General features: G+C 47.1%; 2 protein-coding genes and 1 long non-coding RNA gene across 3 annotated transcripts in view; 1 reads left to right on the forward strand and 2 right to left on the reverse strand.

The window, feature by feature from the left end:
- The window catches only part of TRMT10A (tRNA methyltransferase 10A), a 296095-nt gene that overhangs the window by 153457 nt on the left and 117710 nt on the right, over nucleotides 1-24928 (reverse strand). The window lies entirely within an intron of this gene.
- LOC133281778 (histone H2A.Z) lies at nucleotides 1043-3449 on the reverse strand. The gene is made up of 5 exons (XM_061477600.1): nucleotides 3115-3449; nucleotides 2605-2682; nucleotides 2110-2223; nucleotides 1577-1706; nucleotides 1043-1435 (listed from the first exon to the last, which is right to left on the reverse strand). The coding sequence occupies exons 1-5, from the start codon at nucleotides 3115-3117 to the stop codon at nucleotides 1374-1376; spliced, it is 387 nt and encodes a 128-aa protein (XP_061333584.1). The 5' UTR covers nucleotides 3118-3449; the 3' UTR covers nucleotides 1043-1373.
- Nucleotides 3480-6603, forward strand: LOC133281783 (uncharacterized). Its single transcript, XR_009747578.1, has 3 exons — nucleotides 3480-3663; nucleotides 5007-5100; nucleotides 5189-6603. It is a non-coding gene; the product is annotated as an uncharacterized LOC133281783 (long non-coding RNA).

The following is a 24928-nucleotide window of genomic DNA, read 5'->3' on the forward strand; positions in this document are numbered from 1 at the left end:
CCACAGCTTCAGGGGACAAATGCAGCTAATATATGTCTAACCAAGACCTGCAATCTAGGTCAACGCCTTCCAGCTACAGTGCTGCAGCACAGAGTGTTACTTGAAAGGGGTTAGGGAAGCAAAATAAGGATGCTAAACAGGCTCTATTAAGTATTTTGCTGCTGGAAGAGCAGTTGTGGAATGCAGAGAGCTTGCTGCCCCCAGGCACAGGAACTGTTCTCTACAGCACCTCTTGCACCACAAAAAGGATGTGGTTTTCCCCACTGCAGTTACAGGCAGACCCTCTCTGGGAGAAGTGGATTTACAGAGAGATGGAGAACCTACCTTTATTCTACTGCTATGATGGATGCTACTGTATGGCAGAAACCATAACTTCAACACACCATCCTTAAACTCTAGCCCTATAGTTTAAACCCTCACCACTATAAGATGCTCCAAACAGCAACCATGTGCTTTCCAGTTCAGACTGCAGTAGAGATAAAGCTGACCTGTGGGAAATGCCACACCAGGACAGAGCTATTTGACTGCTGTGTTGGGAGCAGGTTTTGGACTCTGCCTCCAAGTTTACACATGAGCCAGGAAAGGCTGCTGCAGTACAGCCTTTGCTTTTATTCATGTCTCTCTACGGTTTTCTACAAGAAAGAGTGAGAGAAATCCAGCTCTATGATAAGGAAAATCGGCTGAAGTTGGGGATTTCCACCATCCATCCAGCTTACCTTCCTCCCCCTCCATGACAAAGCCCTTCTCTCTATGAAGGCTGGCATCAAGTAAAACTGGCCTTGAAGTAGCATCAACCTGACATCTGTCCTACTAGAGGCACCTGTCACTCTGCACAGCAGGCTCAGCTGGCAAGAGTGTAACTTGGCAGGATGAAACCTGTGTGCCTTCTACTGGATGATATTTCCCAAGTGCAACATTCCAGGACTGTTTCCACACCCAAAGTACAGCTGCCAGGACCACCAGAGTTGCACATTCTTCAAACAACTCAGAGCCGTGTAGTCGAGACGAAGTATTTTTCAGTTAGTGGACAAGAGACAATCAGTCTTGACATAACATTTATTGAATATTTCCACTCTAGTGGATGAAAAGTCTGTACAAAACCAAACATTTCCTTTACTTAAACCAATCTATAACCAGTCAGCTCAATCAGAACTCACTACAAATACAATAGCTTCTTTGAAGCCATGGTAACACTTAAATACGGTTAAGACTTCAATGCAGAAATTTGGTTTGTTAGAGAGCTCAAGGGAGCTTCAGTTTTCAAAGTTACAAAAAGGCAAAATTGTGTTTCACAGATACAGTCCACTGGAATCACCAACACTGGACAATTAAGTACTTAAGAGTCCTGAGATAACAAGGAATCCTGGTATCCTTTAGACAGTTTTCTGTTGTCCTTTCTTTCCAATGAGAGACTTATGGATATGCGGTATTACACCTAAGAAACAGCAACAATTGAGACCATGTTATTTCTCAGTTTTCCTAAACTCTGCTCTTCAAGCAACAGCATTAACCAGCCTCTAGATTGATAAGAAGTCTTGCCACCCAACCCATCACAAACAGCAAGAAATCTACATACCACCACCAGCAATTGTTGCCTTAATGAGAGAATCCAATTCCTCATCTCCTCTAATCGCAAGCTGCAAGTGGCGGGGAGTGATACGTTTTACCTTCAAGTCTTTGGATGCATTGCCTGCCAGCTCCAGAACCTGAGGACAAGTAAACCGAGTTACACAAACCAAAGTGAGACCAACTGCATGGCCTTTGCTATTTTACTCTCTGTGCCAAGTACACTAGCAACACCACCAAGATGGCAAACAATGCCTCTTCTGAAAGGGTTCCTCCTTTGAAGCCCTGCGTTTAGTTTTCCAAGAATAGAGTGAGTTTTACAGCAGACACAAGTATACTGACACAATTTGTAAAATACTTCACCCTTCCATCTTTCCTGTAAGTCAGTGATTTGAGCTGCAAGAAATGCAGAAGTGCATCCACTTAAAACTGGCTTAAAGCAAGTTCACAGCCCAGTCCAAACTGGCAAAACCACAGCAGGCTCTGACCATTATGCCATTTTGGAGTTGACCAACTTGCTTGCATCCCCTGCAGGAGCTTTACCTCAGCTGTCAAGTACTCCAGGATTGCAGCACTGTACACAGCAGCTGTGGCTCCTACACGTCCATGGCTGGTAGTCCTAGACTTCAGATGCCTATGGATGCGGCCAACAGGGAACTGGAAAATAACAGAAGTATGAACAGGCTATGACGAAGGAGACAGAAAAAGAAAACCACATGCTGGGCAACAGAAGCCCAGTGGCAGAAGTACAGGCTACATTTCAACACTTGAGAATCCAACTTAGGACACGCTATGCCAAGTTTACATCACAATTCTAACCATTAACAGCCACAAAGGAATTTTCTTCCCTCCTGCACAGATCTGTAGAGGGTCTAAAAATAATCCAAGCCAGACATCAAACTCAAGGATTAAACAGATCCTCATGCCATAATGAACAACCAAGAGACAGCAGACTCTAAAAGTCTCACAAGGTACAACCAACCAAGACACGGAAGGCCGACCTGACTTTCCCTAATGCATGCCCCAGTCCCTGCTCACCTGCAGTCCAGCCCGCTGAGAACGGGACACTGCTTTGGTCTTGGTCTTTCCGGAGTCCTTCCCAGCTTTACCACCAGCCTGGCAATGAGAAGAGGTCTGTAAAAACGGCTGCGCCAACCCCACCACCCCCACTTCCCCCCGAGGAACCATACCTGAAGGCACCACGGCAGCGCCTTACCGCGCATGCGCGCCCCTCCTCCTCCCACTCCGCCCTTCTCTACCGCGGGGAGGCACGCGCGCCACCAAGGCGCGTGCGCGCTGCCCGCTACACCTAGCGGCACAGCCAGCTTCCCGAGCGCATGCGCAGCAGCCACTCCCTCTCCCCGGCGCCACTAGTGCGCGAGACCCCCCCCCACTTTCGCCTCCCCCCCTCCCGCCCGCGCTCCCCTCCGTCGCGTGCACTCCCACCTCACACAAAAGGGCGCAACGGACCTTGATCCCTGTCCCTCCTTCTACATTCCCCCCCCCCCCACTAGCACGGCCCCCTCGGGTGGCCCCACGGCTCCTCACCATCGCGAACCGGAGGGCAGCGCCGCGCAGGGGCTGATGGAAGACGAGAGCGTCCCTCACTGACGGAGCCCGAGCGACAACAGTGACCTTCCCCAACCCCCCGCGATTCAAACTGCGCCCGCTCCCGCCTTCCCCCGGCGCTTTATAACCGCCGAGAGTCCCTGCATCCGGGTACCGCAGCCCCGCCCCTAGCCAATCGCTGCGAGCAGGGGCGGGTCGCTCTCCCCAGCGACAACCAATGGCGAGGCGGGGTGGTGCCAGTCTGGTGGTGCGGAGTGCGGCAAAGGCCCTGCCTCTATTTAAAGGGACAGGCCTCTCCAAAAGTGAGGGGGTTTGATTCCCGGGGGGACAGGGGTGCCCGTGCGAGAGACTGTCGAGGTTCGCTTCTCAGCGCTTCCCCCCTACTCCGGCCGCCTTTCGCCGTTATTTCGGGGAGATGGAGGCACAGACCCTGCAGGTCCCGACATAGGACGCTCTCCCGCTGCGGCGGTGCTGCCTGGGTTGGCGTGGGGCGCTCCCGCGGAGAAGCCGCCCGCCCGCGATCGGGGGGTTAGGGGGGGAGCTTTCGAGCGTGCGGGGCTGTGGAGTCCCTTCACGAGTCTCCGGCAGCGGGTCTTGCCCTCTGAGAGCTGGAGTCCGATGGAAATTAAATAAACAGAATAAAAACCGCGCATACCTGGAGGGGGCTGGCAGCCGCAGCAGCTGCCCAAGGGGCCGCGGCCCTCCCCGCAGGCCGCAGTGCTGGCCCTCAGCCAGCCCCTCCTACCGGGCCACCACTCACCTCCCCCAAACTGAGGCGTGAGGGCCTGGCCCTACCGGCCTCGCCACGCCCAGGAAGGGGGGAGAACCGGCTGTCTGCTGGGGTCAGCGGTGCGAGAGGTGGCTGTGTGCAGGTATCGAGCGACCTGAGGCATTTGTGAGGGGTTGTTTATTGACGGGTGCCATTCCTTGTACCTAGTCTCGCTCTGTCTACCCTTCTGTGCGGCTTGATGTAGATTCACTTTTAACTTTATTGGGGGAGGTTGAAGCCTTCCACAGTAAAGTTAATTGACTTAGTGCACAAAGCATTTCAGAAGCAGCCTGAAGGAGATTACATCCCGGTCTCGGGATGAGGAGCTACTACACTGCATTAGCGAAGACACGAGGCTGCCCAGTGCCATTTGACTGAGGATGAAGTCGCATTTACTCTTCATGATGCTGGGGGTGGGGAAGTGCCGGCGTGGCCAACAACTCCGCATGGCTGCACTGTATTTATTTTTGCCTCCGTCTTATGCAAGAGACACAGGATTAGCAAGGGCAGCCTTGCCTCAGACCTATTCGTCTCACTGGATATTTAACACAGTATGGGTAAAATCTGTTAATCGCGAAGTTGGTTCCAACTGTAACATTTAATTAATGCAGGGCAGATGTCCTCAGCTTGGGCACTTCAAATCCCTGCCTGTATTCCCCTGAAATGAAGCCCCACGTGCCATTTTCAATACAGCATCATTATTTCTACTTTAGAATAAAGCAGCATAGATATTTAACCTCAGTTGACCCACCTCCTTCAACTCCAAAAAGGTAGCAATTCATTGTACTCCTCCAGAACATCATAGGTCTCTGTTATCTGTGAGATACCCCATTCATCTATGAGTATGCAATATGCTCAGGGGGAAACTCTGGCCCTTCAATGGCTGAATGCCTCTTTAGAGGTAAAACTAAATCTCATGCAATTTGCCAATCTAATCACAAAACTACCACTTAGTAGGTGTTCATGTATGTATTCTCTGATATCAAAGGGTCCTAAGCATGACGAGTACTCTTACAGACAGACATTTAGTAGGAAATAGAGCTGAGGGCATAAAGTTTTCATGAGGATACTCTCCTTACCATAACTTTCCCACTTTCTTCAGGTCTGCAACAAGCAAAATAGAGTGCCAAGATAGGAGGGTATGTGCTGATCCCTAGAGCTCTCCTTCAAGGTCTTTCCATCAGTTCACTGAAATAGTAAGGATTTAAAACTTTGTGTCTCTTTTGCTTCTAAAGCTGACCCCAAATACTTGGTGTCCTGCTTACAAAGGACCTTTTGCTCCAGCCTCCAGGAAGCCTAAGGCCACGTCATCAATGCCTTCAACACAGTGCTTCAGTTTGGGCATTTTGCCCTAGCTGCTACTGCTTCAGGGAGACATACTTCCAGGCACACACAGAGTGAGGCAGGACCGAACTGAGAGCAGACACTCCTACATGCAGGAATCTGGTGGTTTGTTTTTATGTAACTGTCTGGTGCCTCTGTCTATTTGAAGCATTAGTTGTTTATGCTTTCCTTCAGTGAGCAAAAAGATAAGAGAGTTTGGATTTAGTTTTTTACAGTTTAAAAGTAAATTTCAAGATTTTAAAGAAGCCTGTAGAAGTTAAGATTTCATTCATCTTGCCATTAAAAAAAAGTATTTCTGTCCAAAACGCTTACAGCAAGCATCCATTTCAGGTTTTTTCCTACAGGGAAGAGAAGCCAAACTGCAGGTTACAGACCCTCTGGGGACAGCATTTGAGATGCAGGAGGAGAAAACCTGTTTTTTTTTTCTCCCTGATTTCTGTCCACAGAAGGGCTAGGAAGCGGCGGAACAGAAAGGCCTCATATCAGGTGGAGATAATCCCTGCCACAGAAGTTCCCTGCTTCCCAGACAAGCTTCCCCAACAGCTTGCTTTGGCTGCATGCTTCCAGCTACTCATGGCTCCTTACAGCTGGAGGTTAGGCAAGGCAGCCTAACACTGAAGGTTAAGCTAACTCAAGGATGTATATTTACTAAACAGATCATGTCAGGTAGGGTACACGAAACTAGCCCCAGATCATCTCATGCTAGCTAACAAGCTTCTAACAAGCACAACCTGCCCCCTGATATTTAAAGAGAGAAATTAAAACTAATTTAGGAACACCAGGAACAGCCCCAAAGCAACTTCAGACCCAGTTGTAAGCACAAATAACCTCAATCCCACAAAGGGAGTACTTACCACCACCATCACCCTAATGAAACCAGTACCCCAAACCTACCCTCAAGTGCCTTATCCAGTTTTTATAATGTAACCACCTCATGGGAGAGAAGAAAGACACTCATTAAGGGGCTCAGAGCAGAGTAATTGGCTTTTATTGGTCCAGTTAACATTAATAGGTCCTTTTAAGAAGGTGAAAAACTCCTCTAAAAGGAAAGGTAATGGGGAACCTGGTGAGGAAAGACACAGTCATGCAGTGTGTCTAGAAAGGGAATTGCTGATACTTGGGCTTGTGTAATAGTGTTCATACCCTGTTGTCTCAGTGCTGAGGTGTGCTGAGGCATCTTTTTATTATCTCTGAAGGCCAAAGGGGGAAGAGCGTTGCATATTTTACCCAGCCCTTGTGCCACTGCTTTATTAGTATTAAGTTTTTCTGATGCATCTCATTACAAGATATATTTGTGCTTAACCATTGTCTGTGTTACATATTCTGTGACTGACCTCCTCTTGCTGTAGAACATCACACACAATTCAACAGACACGCTGCTGATACGGTGCCCTGGAGAGTAGGCGCTTCACACCTACCCTGTGAAGCTGGATGTCTGTGCTGGTGGTATGCAGGCCAGCTCTGAGTGCTGTGTCTTGCTGTAGCAGGATTTGTGCAGGTCCTCACTGAGAGGCAGTCAGCTTTGCAGCAGGAGCTACTGGGTAAAGATTATCTCCCCTTTGGAGCAGAGAGTTGTAGCTAAGGACATTTGATCACCTGGCTCTGTTCTTAGGGCATATATTTCAACATGTGTTAGAAGCATTGGGGTGTAGTGCTGCTTTCCTTTCTACTCTGTCTACTACTTAATACAATTTCTGTGGAGACTAACACTCATTTTCATTTGCCTCCAAAATATAGACAGATTCTGTAAGGCAGGGACCATTTCTCACCCCTCACTATTAGGTTATGAACACAGTATTATTTGGTCTCTCACAAGGTTGTAGTTTCTGCAGAAGTGGTGGTGATCATCTTCCATTAGTAGATTAATGGATGAATCGTTTCCAGAAAGCTCTTTGTATCACATCCCTCAGGGAACTTTGCAGTTTCTGGATCCTTAACAAGTTTATGTGAGAGCTAGATGCCTACATACTCAGCCCTGCCATGATATTCCTGGGGTACAAATTTGAGTATCTGGGGAACTTTAAAGCCACACAGGAGAAGGCATTTGAGAAATTCAACTTTTTAGGTGACAGTTACGCAGAGATAGCTTAGTTTTTATATGCTGGTTTTAGTCAGAGGTTTTAGTGTGTCTAAATTTGACCTAACACCCCCTTAGGTGAGTAATTTAGTTTGTTGGGGTTTTTTTTAAAGTTTGTAATCACCACTTATATTCATTTAGGCTCTGTTTTTGTGGTGAGATCAGTTACAAATGCCTTGTATTTGCCCCTGGAGTCCTCCCCCTTTGCAGAGAATTTCCCTGCTGCCCTTTTGCAGGACCTCTATCAAATAACAGGATTCTGCTCACTTGGATCTCTCTGCTGGCTGCTGTGTTTGGCTTCAGGAAAATCATACCCTCTCTGGTTTCACGGTTGTGTTGTATGCAGTGACAAATGGATGCAACTGTTCTGTTTAACAGATACTTTTATTAATCTGGTATCTGGAAACAAGCTTTGCATGTCTCTCTAATACATCTGCAAATAACATTTGCTTACTGATTTCAGAGAATCTTGAATTGCCCTTATATCTATGGTGGTGTTCTTACAGAATCATACATTCTTCTATCAGCAATTATAGTGTCATCATGTCTAGTCTGAATAGATTTTTATCTTGTTTCTGTTTAGCCAGCTGTGAAAGGAAGCTATAGCTAGTTAGGCAGAATGAAACAAGAGTCTGTCAGAGATAGTGCCAGCCAGAATACCTTACCCTCATCCTTCCCATCGTCTAGTGCAGAAACTTATCTTTCCCCACTCTCTTGTTGTTGCTGTATGCCTAAGTCCTCCCTCTTCCCCCCATTTGAGCTCCATTTAGGATAGCAACTGAAGTAATATTTACACAGTTTTGTGTGGTGCTATAAAGACGTATACTTTATAGTTGGAGTACCTGCTCCAACTGCATTCAAGTTGAGGAACTCTTGGGGTGGATCTGGTTTGCCATGTGATACCTATGCCCAGAGGCCACTGTAATTAAACAAGCTTGTACTGATTGTGGCATTTGGTTAGACTAATCTCTTTTCCTAAGAAAGCAACCTGGAAAAACCTTTTGGGCTAATTGCTTCTTGTTGTTTAATTCACCATCACTCCCAGACTAAGCCTACATTGTAAACCGTCTGCATCTGATGTGGTGATGGCACTGTCTTTGATTTGGACAGGTAGTGTGCTATGAGCATGTTTTATTTCAGTTCATTCTGTCAATAATATGTATAACATAATTCTTTCAATAAGTGTGTGCTTCCTCAGTCAGTCTGCTTACTAAAAGGTCTAAGTTAATTTGGAACAAAGAGAAGCAGACATTAAAAATCAAATAAGGGAAGATGAACCCCATGTTTCACATCTGGCTTTCAGTTCAATCCTTTGAAAAGAAAATACTTTCTTTGTGGGACTTCAGTCTAGTCACCAGCTCTCCCAAACAGTGACTTTGTTCTATTAACTCTTCACACCCACAGCCACCCATTCCTCTTCCAGCACTTGACAGCTAGTTTTCAATTGATGGGGAGTATCTTAGCAGTTCTATCCCTGACCATGCCAATGCACCAAGGAGGGAAAGAGAAACGGTGTTATTAGATTAATCTTTTATGTGGAAAAGAAACGTGAAGAATGTAATGTTTTCCTGAATGTGGCTGGTTCCACATTTTCAATCAAAATGCTCCTTTGCAGGAGCTGGAAGTGATTCTTCACAACTTGTTTTGTGAAGATGAAAGGGAAAATAGAATGCTATCTGCCCCTTGGAAGAGCAGAGAGAAAATTCGCTGGGGTTCTTGCTCTTTCCCTGCCAAAGTTATTGCAGGTAGCAATGGCATAGTCCTCAATTAATAATTCATAATTAATAATAACATGTTCTTGGGTTTTATCCACTGTAACAAAGAACTGCAAATACTGAGAAAAGTACCGATTTCACTGAGCTAGGTGAAAGGTGTCAGTATGAATATAACTATTACCAATACGCCTTTATAACAGTGATAAGAATAACTCAGGAACTCACTTCTGCCAGAGTTTGGGATTGCAGCTATAGGGTGGCTTATTCCCAAAAAGAATGACTGCTTGAGAGGTTTTGTGGTTTTTGGTTTGTTTGTTGGTTGTTTTTTTTTTCCCTTGATCTTTAAATTCTAATAATTGTAGCTAAAAAAAAAGAAAAAAGGGTAAGTAGGTATTAAACTCCTCACCATCTTTCATCTCTTCCTTGCTCTTTGCTGCAGTGAAGATCCTTCTCTTCTGCTCTGGACTTGTTTTGGACATCTCTAAGTTATTTTCGTTTCCTTAATGCAGAGGTTTGCACTTGGAAACAGTTGATCCTGCAGTACAACTGTCAATGTCCAATTAAATTTCATATACTGTGAAAATGATTTGCTCTTTGACCAGAAGCATGAAAATGGATCTCTTCAACTTAACGGGGCTGTGACTGAACAAATAGAACTGGCCCGATGGTGGCAGCATAACGTAAGAAATAAAATATGACAGTATGAAAGGTTTCCTCTTCAGTAAGGTTTTTAGGCTGAGTCATCACCATCAAAGAGGTATCCTTGTTCCTTTGGGATGGGGTTGCCTTTAAAACCAAAGCACAGCACTTATCCTGTTGTAAAACTGGAAAAAAACATTTTATCTTTTACTGTCAGGCAACAAGGCAAGTTGAGTACTTCACATGGGAAGGACCTCGTTTGATGGCCATCCAGTTAAGGTCTTCTGCTAGGACTTCAGAGTTGGAAAGGTAACATGCATTAGGGATCTTGTGTTAAGGAGAGATGTTTTCTTAGATGTGAAAGCAAAATGGCATTTTGTGTCTGAAAGTCACTAGGTGGAGTTACTGCAGATGAACAGAAGCGTATTTATACAGCTATAAAATGACTGCCTCTAACAAGTAAACCCTTTTCTAGCTTAAAAAAATAAATCCCATCCTGTTGAATTTTGTGGAGGTTCTGCATGTTCTGATAATTTCTTGATCATTGCACCACTTCTAATTTTCTCACCTGGGGTTGGGCCTGCATGCTCTTGCTTTTGTCCAAAATCCAACAAATCAGCCCCCACGTGCCCATGGTGGCCATACAATTGAGAAAAGATACTGAATATTTGCAGTGGTGGGTAGCGTTATCATTGCTTGTGAATCACTTTCCTTCTCATGCAAAAAGCAGAAAGAAAGAAACTTCATCAAGTTGGTCAAATACGATGATTTACTGATGTGGGCTTGCAACACCTGGGAGCACTCTAAAGGAAGAGGAAGATTCAGCACAGAGAAATTATGAATGTGTGAACACTAGAAACAGAAACAAAACCACATCACTGGTTTGAAAGGGTTTTGGCAGGAGCATCTTCTCTTTTTCTATGACTCTGAGAGGGGATGCATATCCATCCCTCTTATCTTTGTGAAGCAGCTGGGCTACTGCAACGACAAATCAGGAGCAAAACTAAGGGATGGTGATGGGGAAGACTTATGGCAGGGCAGTGGCAGTGCCCATCGAGACAGAGAGCAGACCAGGTTAAAATGAGGAGCTCAGACCTCCTGTGGGAGGGAGAGATGCGGCACAGGAAGCCTGCAGTGTGGCGGCGACACGAGGAAAGAGGCAGTGCTGATACCTGCCACGCAAATCCTTCTCCAGGGAGTGGGAACCCCCATTCCCCCAGCTTGGCGTGGAGCAGATGGGAGGTAAGTGTGGGATGGGCTCAGGGTGGGAGCACTGGCACTGGGGTGTCTGGGCACACCAGGGTACGATGCTGGCCCCTTAAAGCCAAGGTGGGTCAAAGCCACAGGGAGCTGTTTGTACACAGCAGCCTTTCAAATCTGAGTCTTGCGATGCCTTTCTCAGCACCGTGACCTTGCCCAGATGTGATTGCAATGTCACCAGAACCTCTGCAGAGTCCCAGGGTTTTCTGCTCACCAGCACGGAGAATGCAATGCAGGGGACAATCATGGTTGTTGCAATGCAGACTTTAGGGAGTGGGGGCTTTTACTAGTGCACAGTAATGTGGCATCTGCTGGCACAGTTCTTACGGGTGGGATTTTTGGGCATCCCCTTGATCACCTTTTTGATCCTGATTACTTGACTTTGGCACATGGATGAGGGTGCAGGCGAGGTGCCAAAGCTGCTGTAGGAAACTTAATATGCGTATGCATATTAAATACACATACACAGGTTGCTTTGACTCCCTCACTGCCTGTTCAGCATAGCTCAATCCATACCTCTGGGCTTCCTCTTGCTTTAGAGCAGCCCCAACGATACAAGGTCTGAAACATGCAAAGCAGTTTCAGAATGAGTCACTATCGAAGAAAAGGTTGGGATGAACAACTGGGTCCATCAGCAAAGGTGGTTTCCGGCCAGCAGTACACTTCCCTCCCCTGCATGGGGCAATGCAGCAAGCTCTCCACATTTGAGCATTTGAGGTAGACTAATGCTTATTGCCCAGCTTGGATGTCTGAGGAGCTCTTGGTTTGGGGACTGCTGGTACACTGTGCCTTCAGTCGCCTGTGCTGTCCTCTGAAAGATCTTACTTGCCACATCTGACAGTGGCTACACAAGTGCAACAGTAAAAGCCTCCCTGCAAAACCCAGCTTGGGACAAAAAGCAGACATCCAGCAGCTCCCAGACCACCCATCTTGCGGGAGCCAGGCACAGTGTCACCACAGCAGTGAGGGCAGGGGCTGCAAGCAGCGGATGTCTGATATCATGGACATTGCCATGGAGAGGTGATGTCCCACAGGGAGCATTCACACTGGGATGTACACCCATGACAGTGGTGTACGGTCACAGCCTGGCTGTAGGGGTTTCCCCTGTGACCTATAGCACCTTTCCCACCAGTTTCTCTCCCCCTTTCATTTAGAAACAGACTATCATTTATTTGCTGTTATGTGTACTGGGTGTACCAGATCTGCAATAGAAACAGCTGCTCCCAAACCCCACATTTCTCACTCCTTTCCTGAGTCTTCAGGTAGCCTTGGATAGAGCATAAAGAAGATGCCACCACAGTCAGCATCTTGCAGTCCCCAAATCTGCACCCATAGAAGCACCAGCAGCATTGTGCACCCTATCTCCTGCAACCTTCTGTAACATTCCCTGACATATTCCAGCCCCAGCCACTGCAACAGTGACAAAATAGCACAGTGACAGCATTAGGCAGCACACGGTCGCTGTGTGAAACAAGTCTCTTACTCAGCAGCCTTTGCTCTGCTTCAGAAATGCTGCCCTTCACCAGAGGTCTGCACTCAGCTTTGCCTGAGCTGGACCTTATCATCAGCCGTGTCTCCAGCAAGAAGCACTTATTATACTCCTAGCCATCATAATATTTTTTCAGGAGTATCATTTTCTCATCTTAAATGAGAGCAAAAGCATTCAGCAATAACCAGATAGATCTGTGACTTGCACTTCCTCTTGAACTTGCTATTGGCTTACAGGGATTTACATACCCATCAGTGCTTTCAGGCTCCACAGGTCCTCGTTGCATTACAAGAGAGCTGTTTTTGTTAAAACATCTGGGAATCATTCCTGTTTGAGCAATGGCATTGCATGGGCTGCATTTTGGGATCCTTAAAGAGAACATCAAGTCTTTCCTACATCCCTAAGCTCGTCAACCAGAAAATCAAGCGTTGGGGCATTTGCATGATATTATTGCTTACCTATTTTATCTGCTTAGCCTAATTAGCTAATTAGGCTCATTCAATCCTCAGCATTCACTAATCCCTGTTAGAGATGGGCTTGAACAACAACCGTGGTCCCAATTAGGAGATAACAATTTCTTGGCAACCTGTTGCCTCCTGTGGTTGCTTCAGCTGATTGTGATGTGTGTGGGTGCAGGAGCCCCCACCATCACCACACCACCTCTGCCCTCCAGCTCTACACACAGCTGAGAAGCAGACCAGGACCTAAATGTGCCATTTGCTTTGCAATGGTCTGCATATACAACATGTGCCATACCCCCCAATGAAGGGGAGCTGGGTTTTGCACTCATATGTTTCAGTCACATCAAACCATCTATAGCGGCCAGAGGAGTTCCTGGCTGTTAAAGCTTTTGTGTCTTGTCATCCTTTTCAGCTGCTTCTTGTCCCCTTGGCTCATTCCAAGCATGGCATGGTGGCAAACCTACATACACACTATTCATGAGTACCCGTAGCAATAAATTATGCCCAGATGAAAAAGTGCTTGTTCTGTTTCAGCCGTGGTCACCTGGCTGGGCCTCAGGTCTTGTTTCGTACTTGGCCATTGAAATGGGGCTGCTTGTGTCTGCTCTGCTCCTGCATCTGCAAGAGGGGGACAGTGGCAAGCAGAGAGCCTGCAGGCTCTTCAGCACATCCCTGTGAACATCAGACCCAAGCACAGGGTCACATTGAGAAACCTGATCAGCACTTCCCTCTGGTGTTATTTTCAAAGGCCCATGTCTTCAGTCCCCGACTGTACCTGACCTCCATCTCCCTATGCAGTAGGAAAGAGTTTTACCTTCTGTAGTGCTGGTGCCGTTGGTGTGCTGTTTTCCCCTATAGGGAGGCAAAGGACTCCTGGTAAATTGTGCGGGCAGGAGGCTCTGTGTAGGGCTTCTACAGCCTTTTCCTATCCCTGCTCTTCTTTCCCCAGTCAGGGATCTCCGACCCCGCCAAGATGCAGTTGATCCTCTCACTGGAAGCTAATAGCTAGCTCACTGAACAAAGAAAATCCAATTTGGCATCAGAAAGCAAACAGCCCAATTCTGGTCTCTCATCTTTGTTTCCCTGCTGGTGCAGTACATCAGGCTTTTTTTGCTGATTTCTACCTTGGATGCAAGAAGAGTTTCAGATCCAAGGTTATTCTCCTTTCAGGTGTGGATGTTGGTGATGTGGCCTCACTGTAACACAGAATGAAAAAGGGGTGTTCACAAAAGAGTGTTCACATCTGTACGGCGATGCTGCAGTTGGCATGGGCAGTGGGGGGCTTGAGGACCGGGCTGCCCAGGGAATGAAGCTCCTTCTGACAGGCCTCCTTGATGAACTGCCTGTAAAAGCCTGATGGCACCTTACGATTTTTTCTTTTTCTTTTCTTCAAGAGGATCACTAGAATATGAAATGATTGTAGTTTGCTTTGCTGAGCAAAGGAAAGCAGAGCTTAAAGGGGATATAACTTGGGTCAGCTGCTTGCTGAAGTCGGTGGTGGTGCTTTTCCTGCTGGCTTCAGTGGATGCTGGAACCAGCTCTCTATCAAAGGCAACTTTGAGTTTCTGTGGTTGTGTGAATCTTCCTCCCATTTCCCTGTGAGGAATAGCTTCAGGAGGCTTCAGAGCTCAGATTAAATCTTTGCTGAAGCTGGTCCTCAGCTTCTTTTTCTCCTTGCATCACAACTGTTCCTCTCTTCTACAGTTGGCAGCTGTAATCACAGCTGTCCTCCTCCTGCTCTACATCCCACTGTGCTACGAGGACTTCCATTTCCATGTGGCTCATGTGTATGCTCGGCTGGGGTACCCCAACGCCCAGCACATCCTGGGACAGAGGTATTTGCAAGGTAATATTTCTGAAGCTGTGGCTAACTTGCTGCCTGTGTACCCACGGGTGTAAGCCAGAAGCATGATGTGGCTCTGCGCTGTGTGGTACACCACCACACTGCTGGGTTTCAGACATTGTACTTTATATCCTAACTGTGACTTTGCTCCCTTGTCTCATACCCAGGAGCTGGGGTGGAAAAAAATGAGGTCATGGCCATACACTGGTTCAGGTGAGATGCAAAAAAAACCCAAACCCAACTCCTGCCGTGGGAAATTGCCTTCTCCTGGGGAAAGGCTACTGTTATGAGGGAGAAGGAAGAAGAGCTGGCAGTGCTTTGAAGAGAGACCTTTGAAGAGCTGTCCTGTGCCGGGTGAGGGAGCTGTGTGGGGCAGCAGCAGGGGGACCAGGAGCTCCTGACTTTTCACTGGGGGTCAGATGCTTTACTTTGCTTTCCCCATCTGCTATTACTGCTTCTTCAATCAGTATGAGGAAAGTTAGTATATTGGTGGTGAGAGTGCAGAAGGTTGCTGGTGCTGCTGTACAGACTTTTGGGGAGGTTTGAGCCACAGAGTCAGCCACAGGGAGAAATGCACAGGCACAGGAAGGGAGAGGGCCAGGAGCTGATGAGGCAACCTAAAACTAAGTTACAGCAGCATATTCATTTCCTGCTCTCAGCACATGCTCTCAGGAACTTTCTGCCATGTAAGCAAGGCAGCCATGCCCAGTGTGAGCATTTGCTGTGGTACCTGCTGTGGTTACAGTTGGGGTGGGAGCCTGGGCTTGCATTCTCCTGCTCCTGCTGAGAAACGGGAAGGATGAAGGATGTGGAAAGTTACTGTGCTACCCAGAAAGTGGGAGGAGAGGTGGGGCACGCTGGATGTTTCCTCTGTGCCTGCTCAAGGTGTGCAACAGCATCAAGCTGCAGGAGTTTTAGGGCTGAAATAAGCGTGCCTTTGACAGTAGGGGTTGTGAACCAAGAAGGCGTCTTTAAGGACATCCATGCTTAGAGAAACACTCAAACCTTGATATGTTTCTGAATAAGGACGTTTCCCAAATCAGGGCCTGAAAATGTTAACGAGGTAGCATTTCAGGACACTGATTTATACATGCCTTTTTCCTTCTTTGCTCTTACCTTGCTTCAAAACATTCAAACTCAGGTTTTCTTCTTCTGTTCTTTCTCTTACCGCTTTCTTTGCTTCTGTCTTCTCCCATGTAGGCAGGCTGCGGGGCAGGGCCATCCCCACTCCTCCTTCAACCTGGCTGTGGTGGCACTCAGAAACATGACCGTGGCAATTGAAGAAGGGTAACCTGAGCTGTTCCTCTTCCTTTCCATTACAGCTGCATTCCTAGCTCCTCCTGGGGAGGTGGGGAACCTAGTGCTGTAGGTACTCCATACATGAAGCTATTCCAGCATTTCTGGTGCCTTCTCCTTATGTTGTCAGTAATGCAGCCCTGCCTGTGGCAAACAAACTGAAAGACCAAACAGTTGCCCCAGTGAAATTTTAAGAATTAGGTGACATGATACCTAAAATAGCTGTGGTCTGATTACATATGCATTTCCATTGGTGGTTTCCCAGTTGAGGCAAGGGAGAAGACCCATACTGGTATATAGAGAGATATTGAAGCCACATGTAAATTTTCTGCTACAAAGACTTGTCTTTCTTTTTTGAGGAGCCTCCTTTTGCACTTCTTCCTGTCCAGTGAGGTCAATGAGAAGTTCCCAGCAAGGCCCATAGCCAAAGAAAACTTGCCCTGTGCTTTGTATGATTGCGGTGACTCATCCTGAGGCTAAGTGATGCTGAAACAACTAAAGGGTTCCCATCATAGTGAAACACAGACTTCTTTTTGTTTTGCTTGTGTCTTAATTGTTTTAAGTTTTTTACATTAACTCCAAGTATTAAAACTGAGGTTGGAGGGAGCAGTCTTAAGCTAACTGAGACTAAGAAAACCCAGTGTCTGTGCAAACCCTTGAGTTGAAGCCGTGGTGTTTTGTTTCAATATCTGCTGCACATCATGTGATGAGGCAGACTCAGGTACTGAGTGGTAATACTGGTATGTCTTTCAAGGGCTCCAAATGCATCTTTACTAAGACAAGAAAATCACCAAGCCCAAAACATACGTGCTCAGACCACAAGGAAAACCAGACAGAAAACCAGATAATTCACAGATACTTTCAGACCCAGTAGCTGTGGTCCTCTTATAAAAACCTAGGTAAATAAAATTTAGCAAGAGATGAATCAAACCTCCTCCTAGCATTTCCTGATGAAGGTTTCATGTCCTTCAGGGAAGTGGAGAAACTCCTCAGTGTGGCAGCAGCCCATGGGCTCCAAGAAGCTCAGCAGCTTTTGGAACACATCCTCAAGAGCAGAAACCTTCCCTGAACAACTCCTGCAACAGTGATGCTTGTCCAGCCTTGCTGCCTTCTGCACTTAGCAGCCCCACTTCCTCCTTGCTGAGGGTCTAGCCTTCAGGCATTTGAGTCATTAATTGGACATTACATTTGCTTTACACTGCATCTCCGTGGTCAGATCCGTGGCAGTGATGTGTTTCTGTTCCTTCTTATTTTGCTTCCTGTCTCACCACTTCTGAACAGTGCTGGAAAGGTGGGGTGGAGAGACAGAGAGCCTTCAGGGTTACGATGGTGATGGGCATATGAATGATATTGAAAAGCACCAGTAATGTCAATCAACAGATTCGATAATACTAAATTAGATCCAAATATTGATTTGAGCTTGATGCGGTGTTGCTTGTGCATTTGTGCCAGTGGATTTCATGCTCTGCTTATGCATTGCAATAAGTGATCACAACTGGGGCTTTATCACTGTAAATCAGCATGACATGCATGCATGATGTCATTCATAATAGAAATAAGAGTGATTTAACAGAAAATATAAATAATGCTCTCACTTAACAGCTATTGTTCTTTACCAACGTTACCACTGCCATGCCAGTTTCAGGGAAAAGTAATTCAATTTAATGGAAACTGCCTTCATTTTCAGGGTGGTCTCAGTTTAAAACCACAGTGGGAGCAGTTGCATTTCACGGGAAGTGCACTCACTAAACAAAGATCCATAGCATTTTGTAAGCAATAAAATTGTTTCCCAGGGCTGCTTTTGTTGGTGTGCAATCTCTTTTTTTTTTTTTTTAACCATAATTATCCATCTCACTTGTTGCATTACATGAGGTTCTGTGCTCCCACTGACTTCCTGAGGCCACACTGGTGAGCCCAACACCCAGGGGCTGCTGCTGAGGGAGCAAATGGGACTGCAAGCCCATGGCAGAGGTCAGGCTATGGTTTCCAATAATTCCTTATGCACTGTGATTTACAGACAAAAGCATGGAGGGTTTTGCTTAGGCTCCTATGTCTGCATCCTCTTGTGGGTGTGAGCCTCAGCATCTTTTTAGGGCAATGCTGGCAACCCCTGTGGGGCACCCCCCCAGGCACAACATGCCAGCGCACAGCACCCTGAGGGCCTGTTAACAGACGTTAAGAAAGGGATGGTCAGGCTTTGCCTCTGCTCTGCCTGGCTGTCAGCTCCTTGGGGCCAGCTCTGCCTCTTGCTCCCAAGAGGAGAGGACAGAGCAAAGGAGACCTGGGGCTGGATGTCCTCCTGCCTCCCCCAGATCGTCCCTGGCAGCCCCTGCTGCAGACCAGTGCTGTCTGTTGACAGTGCAGCTGCCTGCTCCCCCTGCCTGCTTTCCTCCTCTCTCTTTCCCTTCTGTGCTCCCTCCTACACATCCCTTTATTAAACCTGGTACCACAAGACCCACAGCAGAGCAGAGCACCAGGCGAGTTTCTCTCTTCCCTCCCCCTCAAGCAGAAAAGCGAGACAGCATTTGCCAGCTCCAAAAGGAGCTTATATCCATGGCCTCTGCAGCAGCTGTGGACTGGGGCCCTGAGTCAGGGCCCTTCACAGGAGGAGAGTATTTCCCTTGACATGAGGCTAGCGCTGCATCATGTCTCATACCTGCTTTTTTTCTTATACAGTAAACACACATGAGCTCCTGATTTGGGAGCTAGACCTATGCTATATGTCTCGTCTATGGAGACATGCACCAGTTAAGTGCACTGGGCATCCTTTCCAGGGCTGTGGTACCCTCTTTTTTGTGCCTATGAATAGGAAACCTTGTATTTAACCCCACAAAACAGCATTCACGAGGCTAATGGTGTGAGGAGCTGTCCCAAAATCCCCCCTGAAATCTGGACCCCTGGTGTCTGCTGCCACCTCTCCTCTACCCCCAGGTCATACTCCTTGTTTTCTCCACCCTCCCTACCCACAGCAGCCAATGTCAGAAGGGCATACAAGCATGGTCAGGGAGAGCTGTACCAACCTGTTGCCCCCAGCAATAGGTGATGGCTGAATTCACACCCCTTTCCCATTGCCATCAGCTCCAGGATGATGCTGTTAGCTGCCCAAGTGCAGTGTATGGCACTATCCCAGCAAGCACCATGCGTACCAACCTGGGTATTTGAGTAGGGAATATCCTGAGGCCCCAGTGATCATGGTCATCGTATTTCACAGGACCTTTTTCTGCCCCCCCCCCCCCCCCCCCCCCAAAGCAAGTGAGGCAGGTTTGTGTGCACTGATTGATTTTCCCACCTGAACCTTGTCATTACCGTGCACCAAAATGGGCACTGACACCGACTGTGAGACTTCTCAGATGCGAGGCAACAAGTCAGCCTCCATGTTCATGCTGCCTTCACTTCAGTGGCAAGGTGTAACATCAGCACGTTACTCATTTGGTCTGTTCTTTTGTTCACTTTCTCAGAAAAATCTGTTTTGGAGCATGATGTTTTCTCTTTATCTCAGCTGTAACTTCCTTCACATGGTCTGATACCAGAGGAGACCTATCATCCAGTGCTTTCCACATGAGTGTCTCCCACCCTAAGTGCTGTCTGTACAATTTCCCCCTGGATTTCCTTTCAGTCCAATCCCACAAAACATGTTTTTGCAGTTGATGGCCGCAGGTACGCACATTCACATTCCTCCTTCCTTTTGTCCCTTTTCCTTCACCAACCTGCCTCGCCAGGGCTGTGCCAGCTCCCAGTGGATGCAGACATCCCCTCCCCTCTCAGGGGACAGCCCCTAGTTGTGGGTGACTGGTTCCATGTGGTGCCGGCTCGACCTCCCTGGCAGCTGCCAGCCCTCTCCTCCTTGGCACTGCCTGCACACAGGCAATTAGAAGGATTTTCTTTCCCAAAACACAGCTCTAATTATAATCTAATTCAGCTTATTTGAAGTACATTTTGGTAGCATTTCCACTATGCAAATATCAATTTATTATCCTCACATTATGTTTTGACTACAGTTTTGTTGCTAATTGGAGGCAATTTAACTGCTTTAAAAAAAACCATCCTTGCCTCTCCATGCACCCTTACTTCCTTGCAAACGACCCAGAACAAGACATGTAGCACAGAGTCAGTAATGAAAACCTGCAGTTATCAGCTCCATTTTCATCACTCTAATTGACTTTCATTATGTTAGAAGCCACTTAAAAAGCACAGATATTTCTGATTTAGTTGGGTTTGGGGATGGAGGTGTGAAAGAGAAGAGGGCGACTTACTCCAACTGCATTTCTAACATTTTTCTGCCTAAACTTCGGGTGGGTTTGGTGTGGCCACCCACTCCCAGTAACCAACCATGCTGTTGGATTTGGCTGTGGAGGAAAAAGTAGAATGATGTTAATGCTGGTCTGGGAAAGATGACACATTTCTGTGATAGGAGGGAGGAAAGCTGACGCAAGGTATTAGGGATAAAACCCCTCTAAACCAGGCTGCAGTATTTGTGTGTCCTGCTTGGCCCCAGCAGCAGAGGCACCAGGAAACCAGGGCAAAACTCCATGAAGGCAGCAGTTCCCATCAGGCCTGGCTGAGTGCAACAGGGGGACTATGGGTTTTGGTCATGGAGGCTGTCCAGCTGGGTGTGGGCCTTAAAAGCTGGGCAGCAGAGATTCTGGGGGGCAAAGAAGCGAGGGGAGGTGTGCAGGAATAGGGACTAGGCAGTGGGAGTTTATGTAGGGCTGAGCGCCTGCCTATCTGTCACTGATGTCCTTAAAAATCCCCACAGGATTATTCCTCCCAGTGCCTTTCACAGCAACCATGACTTCTAACCACTTTTCTTCTGCAGACTTTTCCATTGGGCAAGGTAGACGTGTCTGCTATGCTACCATTGTTCAGGGCATAAAGGGATCTTACACACTACAGAGGGGGCACAAAGCATCTCCAGGGGTGTCCCTGTTTGATGTGGCTGCTGTGTTTTCTGACTGTTAAAATGCTGTTTTACCAAAATTGTTGAGGAGCTATCAGAGCTTCCCAGAAAGGTGACTTTTCTTTTGGCAGGGGTAAGAAAGCGTTACTGCCTGTAATAAAAGCCCATTGGAATGATCAAACCCATAGATGGCTAAAGAAGCTGTGCAGCTCTGGCTTTGAAGCATGTGCTTCAGCAGCAGATGAAGCCCATTAGGGGTCCCCAGTGGACTTTCAAAAGCTTTGTAGGGAGAAAAAGAAAACCACAAAAAACTGAATCTTTCCTGAATTTCTCTATAATATAAATCCCAATACCCCACCCACTTACCAGGCGAGCTCTGTTGATACCAGGGGCGAAACAACAGCATTCATGCTCTGATGTAAAGTGAAGACAGCAGCCGCCACACTGTGCCTGCAGAAACCTGGGGCTCTAGAGAAGGCCCTTTCTTCCTGCCCAAAGTCAAGGTTCAGAGCTTTCTGTTCTGTTTTGTTCTTAATTGCAAATGCTATTGCAGTGTGAAGGGTTCTTTTTGTTTTGCTCCTTCTCCCCCCTTTAATTTATTTTCCTAAGGAGACATTATCTTTCATTTGCAGAGCAAAGTCAATGTTCCTGTAATGGAGACTTAATGGCTATGAGCAGGCATAGGGGAAACTCTGCCACACTGTGCCCAACCTTCTCTGGCTGGTGAGAAGCCAGGCTAGTCTAATTGGAGCTGGATTAGGCAGCTGATTTGCACTTGTACCCGTTAGATGTCTTAAGTGCGTTCCGAGTCCTGCTGCACAAAATGCCAGGGGTCCTTCACTGGTGCCGCAATGGGAGCATGGCTTAACCTCTTGTTCAGCCACAGGAGGGAGGGTGGGTGCAAGAAGAAGCCAAACACTGGTGTCTATTCTGTATAGAACCTAGCGAGGCTCTTTCCAGCCCAGCTCAGCACTGATGGTAATGTGGACAGTGCCCCTTCTTTCCTTATCACTTCAGTGAGCAATCGTTGAATGTACCAGGCCAGCATATTGCCAAACCCCAGAAGACCTCACTGCTGCCCAAGGCTGTTCAGTGGGCAGGGTCAGGCTATTTCAGAGCATCGTACACAGATCCCCCAAGATCAGCATTTTGTGGAAGGCACAGGGCCTTACAAAAGGCCTCCACATATTGGGAACCCTGCTTAAAGCCTCTGGGTATGGCACTGGTATAGCTCTGGCCACTGGGAGAGGAGGAGATTTTACTTGCAGCGTGGACAGCTTCAAGAAAGCCATTCTGTTATGTATCCTACTACTGGATAGCAGCACTTTAAATTAAGGAGATCTGCAGAAAGGGAAGACATGGGTGAATTTGTCTTCCTGAAACTAAAATGAATGCTTTGATACAAATGTCCAATAAGAGCCTGACAGCCCTTTAAAGGGCTGTCATTTCAGTGTCCCACAGCTGACAGCTCTGTAATTCAGCTCGTGGATGTTATCACATATGATAACCCACGTTGCTTCCCCTCATAGACTAAAAAGAGATGAGTACTGTAATATTGTATCTTCAGTGCATTAAGAATTCCTTAATGCAAGATGAACATTGCATTTCTGCTTGGTCAGCTTCTCCTAGCAGGATTTAGGACCTTTTGCAAACACCATCTCTGCCACACAGTGGATACTGCAGGAATAGAGCTTAGCAACCTGCCCTCTTCGTTTACAAATCCATTTTTTAACAATGAAGGTGGCAGAGCCCTGGAACTACTGAAGGTCGTCCAGAGGCTGGATGCTGTGGTATTAAAGGTGGGTATCAGCCCTCACAGTCTGCCTCTGAATAACACCTCAGCACAAGGCTGAGTGGTGCCGTGGTACAGAGGATGCCAGCAGTGTGGTGTTAGTCCCAGCACAGCATCACATCCCCACATTACAAACCCAGCTGTATAGCCACAGCTTAGAAGAAAGGCGGTGATAAGCAGTTTGTCAGTTTGTAGAGTGAGCAGCCTCTCTTAAAAATCAGCAATCCCAGTGCCTGTTTTGCCATCAGATGCCATCCAAATACCCACATGTTCCTGCCCAGCGGTGGTGATCCAGCTTCAAGGCTACCAATAAGGTGGGAAGGGAAGGAGGGAATGGGAGGAGATGCAGGAGCAGCCATAGCAGTGACTTCCCAAGAGTGACATGCCATCGAGGTTTCTGTAAGATGAGCTCTAGGTCTGTAAGCTACAAAGCTCTGAGTGTTGTGATGACACAATCAGGATAAAGGTGGTACCTTAAATTTTTGGCTATTTTCATCAACGTTAATTTTTCATACTTCAGTCAATCAGAACTTAATACGTAAAACTGGATCACGTCCCAGTAGCAGCTTCTAATTCCTGTGAAAAGTTCCCCAATTGTCCAAAATCATAATCGTGAAAATATTCCATGCTTACACAAGTCATTACCCAAATGCATGTTGTCGTGGTTTAAACCCAGTCAGGTAATTCGTTCACTCACCTCCCCCCCCTTTCTTGCCCTCCCCCTGCTCTCGGAGGGACGGAGAGGAGAATCAAAAGAATGCAACTCCCACGGGTTGAGATAAGAACAGTTTAGTAACTAAGGTATAACACAAATCACTACTGCTACCACCAATGATAATAATGATAAAGGAAATAACAAGGGAACAGAATACAACACCTCACCACCCGCTGACCGATAACTCGCCCCCCAAGCCCGACCAAGCTCCGACCGACACCTCCTCCAACCCTGCAGTCTCCCAGCCCTTCCGGCTAACTCCCAGTTACATCCTGGGCATGACGTGCTGTGGTATGGAATACCTCTTTGGTCAGTTTGGGTCAGGTGTCCTGTCTCTGCTTCCTCCTGGCTTCCCCTCCTCCCTGGCAGAGCATGAGACTCACAAAGTCCTTGGCCAAACCAAAACATCATTGTTATCAGCTCTGTTCCCGAGCCGAAAGTCAAAACACTGCACTGCACCAGCTACCAAGGAGGAGAAACATGACTGCTACTGCTGAACCCAGGACACATGTGATCCTGGTCCTCCACCAAAATGTAGTCAAAACTCCACCAATTTCACTGACAGGGGAAGAACCAAGGAGATGCAACATGCACTGTATAAAGACTTCCAACATGAGAACTGTATCACAGAGTGATCCAAATGTGTCTCTATCCTGCTTTTTGGGGAACTATGCCAATATTTCATGAACTATAAATGTAAATCCTTACAGAAAGCCATGATCCTCTTTGTTATTTTTCTGCCTTAAGCCTAACAAAGAAAAGAGGCAGGAACAGCTACAAAAGTAAGAGACCTTAAGAGATCTATGCAACAGCAAGGCATAACCATAAAGCAAGGCCATGCTACGTCCTGCGGCCGGATCCTTCATTTTGCATTGCGAGACTCCGTGGAGCTGGAACAGAGGCAGAACCACAAGTGTGGAAAATAAGAGCCATATAAAACACCATGGCCACGACATGAGAGCTCCTTCCTGCATTGTATCAGTCATTGCTTTGGCAAGACGGCTCCAAGCAGGAGAGCGCATTATCAGTAGCGGAGCAGAAGATAAACGATGTTTGCAATACCTCATCACACCGAGGGTTAACAGCACAGTAAAACATCAATGCGGCGTTATTACCTCCAAGACATAACTGCGTGTCACGTTGCGTGGCACCTGCTGAGGATTAAGCATCTCAATAAAGTCATCCCCTTACACAAAGTCACTACAGCAGTCATTACCAACTGCACCCCCGAAAAGCAGCACAAGATACAGCAAGCTAAATCAGCAGTGCCGCAGCAGCGGCTGGCCTTGGGGGGTAAGGATTTCCCCACTGGTAGCACCAGGCTCCTTACTGCAAGGAGCTTTTATTCTCCTTGAGTTGCTCCAACAGCTTGAGTCCAGAGTTCACAGCGCGTTATAAACCTCCAAGACAAAATAAAAGTCCATCCTCAGAGAATGGTGTTATAATCCTATTAAGGCAGACAGTGTCATGTATGGGGTGAGGAGCCAACAGTGCTA

This window comes from Pezoporus flaviventris, unplaced genomic scaffold (assembly GCF_033815535.1).
Source record: "Pezoporus flaviventris isolate CSIRO_AGI_PZ_B2104156 unplaced genomic scaffold, CSIRO_AGI_Pfla_v1 ptg000002l, whole genome shotgun sequence".
NCBI lineage: Eukaryota > Metazoa > Chordata > Aves > Psittaciformes > Psittacidae > Pezoporus > Pezoporus flaviventris.

What these genes read in the sequence shown, in the direction of transcription:
- LOC133281778 (XM_061477600.1), bottom strand. An exon ending in TGGAGTACTTGACAGCTGAG is followed by an intron (nt 1,707 to 2,109) that starts GTAAAGCTCCTG and finishes ACTTGTCCTCAG; the next exon opens with GTTCTGGAGCTGGCAGGCAA. An exon ending in GGCAACAATTGCTGGTGGTG is followed by an intron (nt 1,436 to 1,576) that starts GTATGTAGATTT and finishes GCTGTTTCTTAG; the next exon opens with GTGTAATACCGCATATCCAT.